General features: G+C 49.5%; 1 protein-coding gene across 4 annotated transcripts in view; it reads left to right on the top strand.

Moving 5' to 3' along the window:
* Nucleotides 1–338: 338 nt before the first annotated feature.
* LRRK1 (leucine rich repeat kinase 1) overlaps nucleotides 339–10851 on the top strand; it is a 66611-nt gene continuing 56098 nt past the window's right edge. For 2 of the 4 annotated variants that reach the window (XR_013227369.1, XM_077317345.1), the window contains exons 1-2: nucleotides 339–475; nucleotides 7134–7339. Coding sequence is in view for 3 of the 4 variants with exons in the window: in XM_077317345.1 (XP_077173460.1) it covers nucleotides 7279–7339 (61 nt within the window). In the remaining variant the exon portion in view is untranslated. Of the gene's footprint in view, nucleotides 489–6555; nucleotides 6575–7133; nucleotides 7340–10851 lie in introns of those variants that run through there. The other 2 variants (XM_077317346.1, XM_077317347.1) reach the window with 2 other exon arrangements.

The raw sequence follows: 10851 nt of genomic DNA, 5'->3' as shown, positions 1-10851 counted from the left end.
GTTGGGGGGTCGGGAGGTTTGTGGGGCTTCCAGGTGCCCCTTGACCATAAATCCGTCCTGAAAAAGGCATCATGATTGGTTGCGATCAGCGCAACCGACCCTGCAGGAAATCCCCGCATGACGCTGAACCGGTTTCCCCAAACCCAAGGCAGAAAATAATCCTCAACCCCGTTTCCGAGCCTTCACAAGAACTCAAAGAGAGTCCCTCGCCCAGGCAACTTTGGAAACAATGTAATTCTGGAAGGGCAGCTGAGCAGGTGGGCGAGATCGCCCCGCGCGGGTTTCCTCGGTGCCCGCCCGCCTTCCCCTCCCCGGCCCGTGAGAACGCAGCCCCCGCCTCGCCAGCAAGGGCCGCCCCGTCCGCCGCTCGGCCGGCGCCTTCCTGCTTCGGGCCGCCCTCCCCGCCCAGCGCCGCGCTGGAGGGAGCCGCGGCCGTCGGGAAGCCCCGCAGGAGCGCCGCCGCCCGGGACTGCAGGTAGCCCGGCCAGGTGGGTGGGGGTGGGAGCGACGCCCCCTCCCGACCCTTCCCCTGCGCCTCTTTGCACGGGTGCGGCCACAAGGGCGTCCACACGTGCACCCTGACTCGCTCTGGCCGCCTTTGCCTTGCTCCTTGCAGCCGGGCTCGGATTTCGCCCCCATCCGCAGGTGCTCGCAAGAGGGTGGTGGGCTGGAAGGCAGGTGGGTGGATGGGGGGCTGCCGCGCCTGTGTCTTGTAGTAGCACCGGTGAAGCTTCCCTGTGGTTGCGTAGGAAAGCCCCCTTAAAAGCGCAGAGCCAAGAGGGGGCCTGTGTGTGTGTGTATGTGTGTGTGTGTGTTAGCCTTACTCGAATTCCTGCAGGCGCAATGGCCTCAGTCTGTGGGAGGGCAGGGGAAAAGGAGAGGAGAACTTTCTGAAAGGGACGCTCAACAACCACATGTTGTGGCTTCCATTCTTTCTTTTGCAAAAATCCAGATGTGGCCGTGGAGGGGCTGCTGCTGCATTTTGTTGCTTGCACGGGGTGGTGCGTGGACAAAATTGAAGCTTGCCCCATTGTGGAGTCCCAGAGAAGCACTTTCATGAAACCTGGATGGGCCAGGCCAGGTCGGTCTCCTCAGTCTTGGAAATGAAGCAGGGTCAGCCCTGCCTAGCATTTGGATGGCAGGCACTGAAGAAGTCCAAGGACTCTGCACAGAGACGGGTAGTGGCAAACCACCCCGGCTGCTCTCTTGCCTTGAAAACTTTGGAGCAGGGGTAGTCAAACTGCGGCCCTCCAGATGTCCATGGACTACAATTCCCAGGAGCCCCCTGCCAGCATTCGCTGGCAGGGGGCTCCTGGGAATTGTAGTCCATGGACATCTGGAGGGCCGCAGTTTGATTACCACTGCTTTGGAGGGTCGCAGCTTGTGGCCCTTTCGACCCCTCCCCCCACGCGGCCAGAGTGTGCACGCTAAGACTCACACCCCATGGGGGTTGGTGGGGCTTTACTCTCAGGAAGGTGTGCATACGCCTCTTTGCACAACATGTGCTCCTGTTGTAAAATGCAACAGTGGCTAACCCAGCGTAATTCGATCTTTAAAATGTTCAGGAGTGAATAGACTTTCGGCTCAAATCGTTCTGGAGTAGAGGATTTTATGTACTTCCTGTTTGTCTGGATACTTTAAATATGTAATGAGCAAAGAGGTTGTAGGGGGGGGGGGGTCCTCAATGAGTTATGTCAAAGAATCACAGCAAACCATCCCGTATTCCAATTTAGAAAACTCCTTGACCTAACTTTGTGCCAGGAGCCTTCTCATACACAATTTCTTACCCACCCCCATTCTAATACTGTAATGTTCAGGAAGGAATATTTGTATGTTTCTATCTGTTCTCTGGTCTCATATGATGTAAATCCCCCCCAGCCTGTTTTTAGTGGTGAACAAGTACACCACCACCCCGCATTTCTGCTCATGGGCGCATGGAACCTACCGACTCCTTTCCTGGCTCTCCCCACAAGTATTTCTATGAAGCAGGTGGGACCAGGCGTGGCTTCTGCCCAGCCGGATTTCCAACTGGCCGCTGGAGAGCTGACTGGCTGAACAGATTTTTAAAAAGTTGCTTGGGTACCAGTTGCCACCATAATGCAGCCATGTTGATTTTAGTACACACAAACTCTCATAAATCTTGGCGTCCAGCTCTGCTGCGCTGAAACTGTAAAAGACACACACTGTCCTATTCACACAAAATGGCAAACAGCGTCTTAGTAAGCAAAGTCAGAACAGCAGAACCCTAAAAACTGAAATGTGTCTTGGAGGTGATACATATCCCAGATTTTTATTTAATTTACCATTACCATTACCAACTTTGTTTATAGGCCCTCTCTCTTGATGATTCTCCAGGTGGATTTCAAAATATGTAAGCCACTTGAGTTGGGCAGAAAGGTATCTTAAACACTGCAGGAGAACTAAGATTGCAGAAATTGGGAAATAATGTCGATAAAAGTTGACTAGAGCAGGAATAATTGTCCAGGGAATGTTGAACCACAAGAAGTAAAAAGGATAACAAAGACAGAGGAAAAAGAAAACGAGGTGACAATGTTTTGTCCCTATTTTGTCCCTATTAGAACAAACCTTGTGACCTGTTCCATTATATTATGGTTCAAATCCCTTTACAAAAAATCCCTTCTTGGAATTTCTTATTACTAGTTGTTACTTAGCACCATAACACCCTTAATTAAGCTAATTAATTAATTAAGCTTAATTAAGGGTAGTCTGGTGGGAAGTGTGTCCATGCCCACCTACCTAGTAGAATTTGATGTTGAGCGCCAGATGGGCGCCATTTTGTTCCAATTGTTAGCGGTTTTGAAGGATAGAAAATTCGCTTGTAGGCCAGGCCAGTTTTGGGCTAGGCCTCCTTTTATTTACAACGTCTCTGAGTCACCCAGTGGCACAGGCCCCAAGGGTGACACAATCTGACTCATGCTCTTCCTAAAATACATGGCTCACCAGGCCTGTTCCAGGGTTCCCGGCTTCTTCATCAGGCCTGGAGGTCTCCAGTTCCTCTGGAGAAAATGGCGGCTTTGGAACGTGGATTCTCTGCTGGGGAGGTCTCCCCCCATGTTTCACCCCCAAATCTCCAGTAATTTCCCATCCTCCTTGGCAGTCCTACTGTTCACATGTTAAGTGCATCTGTCTGTTGGTAAGCCCACGTGCATTCACCTGACAAATGAAACTGGGGACCGGTCCCTGGAGAAAGGTAAGCTTTAACTCACAAGTCAAATAGGCACTAGAACCTGAGAATTACCCAGCACACGTGTCAAGAAAATTCAAGCGTGTCCTGTTAGGACCTGCAGTAATGGATTTAACCTATATGTAGAACGATATCGGCTAACTATCAGGAAAACAATTTTCACAGTATAGTTCAGCAGTGGAATGGGCTGCCCAAGGGGTTGTTGAGATCCCCCTTACTGGCAGTTTTCAAGCAGCAGCTGGACAGATCCTTATCCTGGATGCTTTAGGCTGGTCTTGCATTGAGCAGGGGGTGGGACTAGATGGCCTGTATGGCCCCTTCCAATTCTAGGATTCTGTGGTTCATATCCATGGATTATATCAACGTTCTCTGTTTCAATATCCTTATTGCAACAGAGCTGGCTTGTAATATCCCTTATCGCCTGGAAAAAAGAAACCCTTTAACTTCTAGCCAGATGCAAGTAAAGGAACCCGGTGAGCCATTGCTCGGTTCTTTAATTGTACGTACAAGTCATCTTCTCATATAGTGGAACAATAGTCGCCGTTCCGCTTTCTCATTTCCTGGTCCTTCAGCCGTAGCAGTGGGTTGAGATGCACTCATTAGACGGTTGGAACCTCCTCTCGCCCGCATCTTCATGCCAGGAAAAGGCTGCAGCCAAAAAGAGCAAATAACCTTGGGCACCTGGTATGTACCAGTCCCCGAGGATGACTGGGTGTGGGTAGAGGAGCGTCTAAAATAGAGATCTGGAAATAGGCAGAACTTGGTGATCAGGTTTGGTGTTGTGTTCAGGGGAGATCTCCTCTTGTTTCTAGAAGGCACAGGATAGAAACTTGACCTGGAAGAGACCTGGGGGCGGGTGTTTGTGTGTGTGTGTGGAGATCCCAAATGTTTGTTTCCGATTGGTTGCAGGAAGATCTGAAATAGTCACACAGTGGGTGGACGTTTGCCTTTCCTGGAGACCAGTTGATTTGGGGGGGGGGAGTTGGATTGACCAGTTTCATTCATTGGCTGGCGGTGCACATAGATTTGTTCGGGAAGGAAAGTTTGGAGGGAGGGAGGGAGGGGAAATGGCCTGAAGGATACCAGAATTTTTAAATTTATTTTATCCATGTAATTTATACACACTGTGACGTCTCGGGGTGGTGTACATAAAACCAGTGGGGAACGGGAATGGTGCATAGAAAATTTGGAGCAATATGAATGAGAAAGGATATAAACAGTCCTAACAACACAACACAATGAGCCTCTTGTGGCGCAGAGTGGTAAGGCAGCCGTTTGAAAGCTTTGCCCATGAGGCTGGGGGTTCAATCCCAGCAGCTGGCTCAAGGTTGACTCAGCCTTCCATCCTTCCGAGGTCGGTAAAATGAGGACCCAGCTTGCTGGGGGGTAAACGGTAATGACTGGGGAAGGCACTGGCAAACCACCCCGTATTGAGTCTGCCATGAAAACGCTGGAGGGCGTCACCCCAAGGGTCAGACATGACTCGGTGCTTGCACAGGGGATACCTTTACCTTTTAACAACACAACAAAAAAGAATCGTAAACACTTGGAAGGGGAGAATGGGACATACTGGATGTCGAGGTTGCCTGGCAGGGGGACAAGGTGGTGGGGAGGACCCTGTCACTGGCGGAAAGGTGTGGTGGGAGAGAAAAATGCTGGGGTAATTGACTTCCGGAGGGGGGGGAGGCATAATGAAGACTCACACACACAGGGACTCCCAACTGCACCCCCCTGGGTCAGCTCTGCTCCTGGCTGTTTGCAGGCCCTAGAGGGGCTGGCATACCTCACTTGGGATGCCAAAATTCCTTGAGACTTGCGTGTGCCAGGTCAGAACTGAGTCAAGGAGCATTTAGATACCGAATCATAAGCTACCCAATGTGCCCTTCCTGCCCCCAACAACCCCCCCCCCCAACAGAGCAGACTTCATCTTAAGATAAGTGGAATATAATGGGTGTAATCTGTTGAATCTGCTGAGGCAGATTTGGCTGTTGGTATAATGGTTGCTTTTTGTTAGTGATGTATTTTTCTAACCCGTGTGTGTGTGTTTTTAATCCTTGATTGGATCCTTTGTAAAGGTTTTCCGGTTTTGTTTTCCCCTCGCGTTTGTGTTCCTCTCACTAGCATTTTAGTGCTCTTTCAACTTGGTGCTACCGGCTTCCCTGCTTGCCGCCAAAGCCGAGGGGTGGCCTAGAAATGCTGTGAATAAATAAATAGTATTAGTGCCATTATAAACTGGATCTGTTGCAAGCCCAGATTTGATACAGTTTCTATGCCAACGGGTTCTCTGTGGCATCTAGTTTGGGGGTCTCTTGTTCAGTGAAAATCAGAGAGTGGATAGATTTTAAAATTTGCCCACGTGGACTTGACATGGGATTCCACAGGAGGAGTCAAACTGAGGAGTAAAGGATCTGTCTAAGCCCCACCTGCAGAATTTCTGCCTGTCAAAGACACTGTCTAGCCTGGAGAGAAGACGACTAAGAGGTGATATGAAAACCATCTTCAAATACTTGAAGGGCTGTCATAGAGAAGATGGAGCAGAGTTGTTTTCTGTTGCTCCAGGGGGTCAGAGCAGAACCAGTGGGTTGAAATTAATTCAAAAGAATTTTCAGCTAAACATCCGGAAGAAATTCCTGACAGTTAGAGCGGTTCCTCAGTGGAACAGCCTTCCTCTGGAAGTGGTGAGTTCTCCTGATTTGGAGGGCCTGCAAGACGGAGCTCTTCCGCCAGACCTTTGGTTGAGGCTGGGGAGGGGTGCCCCAAGTTACAATCTCAGGGTCCCACCCTATGCTAAATGCTGGGTTTCAGATCCGACACCAGGAAGATCACAACGATAGATAAACCATCAGAGCCACGGTAGTGGCTTGCAGCTGGAGCAGTGAAGCTATGGAGGAGGGGGGGGGGATTCTCTTGTTTTTACCACCTTCTTGTTGCTAGTCTTTGATTTTCATCTAACGGTGGAGACGGATAATGTCCTAGCATTATATTGTATTTTGTGGGGTTTCTACTCTTTTATTGTGAGCCTCCCCGAGCCAACATATGTCAGGAGGGGCAGGATATACATTTTAAAATAAATAAATAAATAAATATCAGTGAAAAACCCAGTTGTGTGCCGCATGCCATAAGTGTAGAGAGAGGCAGGGAATGGACGTCTCATCGCCCACTGAGCGCTTCCGTGCTGGGGACCGAAATACGTTGAAGTTTGCATTCTGAAAACAGAAACCAGGAAGTAGAGGAGCGGAGGCTTGCAAGATCTCTGCCTGCGCTGAAGCGGTGGAGCCTGACTAGATCCGGGTGGGGGTCCCTTTTAAAAGAGGAGAGAGCGTTTTAAAGCAGAGCTGTCCGCAGGCAAGGCTTTTAAAGCACCGGCAGGTCTTGCATTATTAGCAGATCCTGAGCGTTGGGGGTGAGGGAAGATCATGCCTAAATTACTAATTAGGAAGTCATCTCGGATAGAGAGGTGGAAAAGGTTAATTGGAAACCAGACTCCTTTACTTACTTAGACGTCCTGTTTAAACTTCTGCAAAACAGAATTTCCTGTTTCTCTCCCTGTGGCCCACAGCTCCTCGCCTCTATTGCTCTCTCGTGTCCTTTCTTATTGAGGGAGTTTATGGGTGCTTGTTTATGTGGCACTTCTAGTGCAGCTCACCACTAAAAGACTGAAACTTGACTCACTTCAGTGTATTGCAGTTAGGTTCGAGTTGAGGGTGCTTTAGAGGCGCTCGATTCAAATCGAACTGTTCCCCTGCAGAGCAACACCTGTAATCCACCTGCAACTATGTGCAACCTCTTGGTATTTCTGCAGGAAATGAATTTGCAACCAGCACCATGGCAGGCAATGCATGAAACCAAGAAACGAGGGGAATATAAAGGCTTGCATAAACAATTCTACATTGCTGACGAAATACATCTCTTTTATTCTTCTCAACAGGACAGCTTATTTCTGAGCCCCCAGAAGAGGTCATAACATGAGCTGAACCGTCTCTCCGAGCTGGATACACCTCTCCTGAATTTAACACCTCCCTTTTGGTATTCAATGTATCGAACATCCACTCTGCAGGACTACGTAGCCAAGAATGTATTGGTCTGTAGGATCTGGTGGAGAGGACCGCGCCAGCCAGATGGAAGTGCAAGATGGTAAACGAAAGAAGCTTGATTTTGTCCTTTCCTGTTACTTTGCTGGTTTTATTTTGTTGACCACCTCCCTTTCTCCCAAAGTGGCTTATCACATCATTCTCCTAACAATTTTCTGAAGTAAGTTCACCTGAGAGATTGTGGCTGAGCCAAGATTGCCAAGCGAATTTCTGTGGCACAGTGGGGATTCGAACTCGGGTCTCCCCAGTCCTGGTCTGACGCTCTGCCACTGTGCCCTGCAGGTGGGTTTGTTGGGTGGTGGCATTAGACAGGACGCAGGTGGGACCCAGCCGGAGTCCCTCCTGCCTGTTCTTTATACAGTGTGTGTGTGCAAGAAATGGTTCAAGAGAAAGGCAAGAAGGAAAGTTGTTTTTTTATACTCCGCTTTTCACTACCCAAAGAAGTCTCACAGCGGCTGGCAATTGCCCTCCCTTCCTCCCCCCACAACAGACATCCTGTGAGGTAAGTGGAGCTGAGAGAGCTCTGGCAGGACAGCTCTGTGAGAACAGCACTATCAGGATTGTGACTAGCTCAAGGTCACCCAACTGGCTGCATATGGAGGAGGAACGGGGAATTAGAAACCCCCTGTTCTTAACCACGCCACACCGGCATGGCTTGCTTGGGCAGGAAAGGAAAGCAAAGCAAAAAGTAACTTTCATGAGGTTTTTCTTCTCCAAATTGCCTTCCCCAGCTGCTTCCTGTAATGGAAGACAAGGGAGAGCCACGGCAGCTGGGGAGGGTGTGCTGGGCAAAGGTTCCACTACTCCCTCCTAGCTTTTGAATTTCCCCGCTTCCTCCTCCTGCGGTGGGTTTTAACATGTGTCTGGCCTCCAGTCTTTCCCTCCAGTCATGTGCAGCAAAAGCCACGTCTCTTCTGCTTTTCACATAGCAATGTGTCCTCCTGCTATGGCGGGAGTCCTTCCGCTAGAGAGGCTGGAGTAGAATTTAAAACAAAGGCACCAACTGTGTGACACCACTTGCAAATAAACCCTCAAAGTGATGCCATGTCACTCTAGGAATCACTGTAATCTCTATGGTTTTACTTCTTCCTGGGATTATAACTGATCTCCAAAGATCACCTCCCTTAGAGAAAATGGCTGCTTCGGATGGTGCCCCCTGTGGCATTATACCCTGTGGTGGTCCGGCTTGTTCCCTGCCCTCCCCAGGCCACCCACACAAATCCTCTGCAGCCAGAAACACCCTGTTGGATTTGAACCCAAGGCCTTCCAGGACAGGTCTATGGCAGTTGCCAATTTTGGGCTGGCTTCCAAGGCCAACCCAAATTCGTGGGCCCCTGGATTGACCCCTGCCAACCTCCGATCCTGGAGAGCAGACACATGGGTTGACATTCAGAGGGAAAAGTCCCGAGGAGGAGGAGCAACCTCGGTGGTTGCTGATTTCACCCCGCTCTTACCCTCTGCTCATCTTAGCACTGCAGTGCAATTGCCTTCCCTTGGCATGCGGAAAGAAGCCAGTTCAATCCCCAGCATCTCTGGGGAGGGAATTGCATATTTATTTGCACCGTGACCAAGAAACCCCTTTTTGAGGTTGATCCCCCCCCCCACTAGCCTGCAATGGATACTGTCACCAATTAGGACGCTGGTGTCCTCCACATGCAGCCAGCTCGGTGACCTTGGACTAGTCACAGTCCTATTAGAGCTGTTCTCACAGCAGTTCTATCAGAGCTCTCCCATCCCCACCTGCCTCCCAGGATGTCAGTTGTGAGGAGAGGAAGGGAAGGCTCCAAGTGACTTTGACACTCCTGGTAGTGAAAAGTTTCTTCTTCTTCTTCTTCTTCTTCTTCTTCTTCTTCTTCTTCTTCTTCTTCTTCTTCTTCTTCTTCTTCTTCTTCTTCTTCTTCTTCTTCTTCTTCTTCTTCTTCTTCTTCTTCTTCTTCTTCTTCTTCTTCTTCTTCTTGATGTTGAACATAACTACTCAACAGAGTTTCACTGTACAAGAAGCATGCCTTAGTTTACTGTAACTCATGGCTGGGGCCAGGATAAGGCAGCTTCATGCATCGACACAAGGGCTGGGTCTGGCTGAAATGTAAACAACTCGAGCAGATAAGCAGTTGGAAAAAACGATTTATGGGGAGAACTTGGCTGCTGAGCGGATGTGTAAAGCTCTTTCTCTGAGCTGCCGCTAATGCATCAACTGCCCTTGTAGTGACCCATCAAAACAGTCAATGCTTCTGCGGTTTTCAAATCCACACTAAGTCCTTGATGTGTTGTGACTTCTTAAAGCTGCCGACAGGCCATGTTATCTGTTATTTCTCTGCTCGAGGTGTGTATGTGTTAACACACCCATGCAACCTCTTTGTCAGGATCAGTGTCTGCTCTCTGCCATGAATTGTCCATGAACAGGGGTTACCCCATCTTGTCTGTATCCCACTATTCTGTTTCCTGGATTTCCATGTAACCCAAGCCTGTTCTCTGTTCCCATGTTATCAGGCTTTGTAGTGCCCGCTCTGAATTGTTTGTACTTTGATCCCTGCCCGCTCGCTCTGCATATTGTAACAGCAACATTGTATCTTGTCACTAGGCGCTGGCCAGTCCAAGGACGCGCGAATTGTAGCACCTCTAGCAGGAGGCCAGGGATGGCACCTGGGAAAGAGGGCACCCCTCCCCTTGGGAACATTCAAGTTTTGGGTGGGAGAATTGGATTGAAAAGGGCTTGCAATTCTATTGTGGGGTAGATTTGACTTCCTGAGTTATAGTGACTAGAGTAAACTTCCATTAAAGCTTTCTTACTATAGAAGTTTTGTTGTGAGTTCTTTTAGCGCTTGACACTCTTGGATGTGGGAGCAACGTCTTGTGTAAATCGGGCTGTCTGGACGTCGTAGCCAAATGAGGAGTCTCAACTGTGAAGCCACCAGGAAAAAATAGTTCCGAAGAGGATATTGAGAAGGGCTCATTCCGCACTTGTTGGATAATGCGCTTTCAATTCACTTTAGAATAGAGTTTTGTGTTCTGCACAGGAAAACCCAGCTGCAAAAGCACATTGCATTATCCAGTGGGTGTGGAAGCACCCCAGATCTTTGCAGATTCCAGCGCTTTGCTAGCACCCTCTCCCTTCCCCATCTGATTTGGTCTTCCTTCCCTAGAAGGTCTCTTGGGTCATGACGGCTGCTCAGTCTGCCAGCTGTAAACCTCCTTCCCTGTTCCCACCTTCAGTACTGATGTCAAAAGTGTTTTCCGTGTGACACGGAGATCTTCTCCTGGCCTGCGGGGAGGGAGCAGCCCACGGCTGCCACCTACCTGCCTTTTAACATTCTGTTTTGCTTTATGGTTTAAATTGTCCCCCCTCCCTTTGGCAAAGAGCAGTTTGTTTGCACCTTCTTAGGTGTTCTTGATCCTGGCTGGCGAGCAGCCAGAAGGAAGTGACTCTCCTGTGAGCAGCCGCAGGATGAATCGCTGCCATCGCCGGAAAAGAAATGCCGTCTGTTGCGTTGCGGTACCCTCTTTATCAAAGGTCTTTGGCGCTGGGCTCCCGGGGAACTCAAGCGGATTTTACCC

This window comes from Paroedura picta, chromosome 18, assembly GCF_049243985.1.
Source record: "Paroedura picta isolate Pp20150507F chromosome 18, Ppicta_v3.0, whole genome shotgun sequence".
Classification (NCBI taxonomy): Eukaryota; Metazoa; Chordata; class Lepidosauria; order Squamata; family Gekkonidae; genus Paroedura; species Paroedura picta.
The sequence above is the reverse complement of the archived record's forward strand: the minus strand, read 5'-3'. Positions and strand labels throughout refer to the sequence as shown.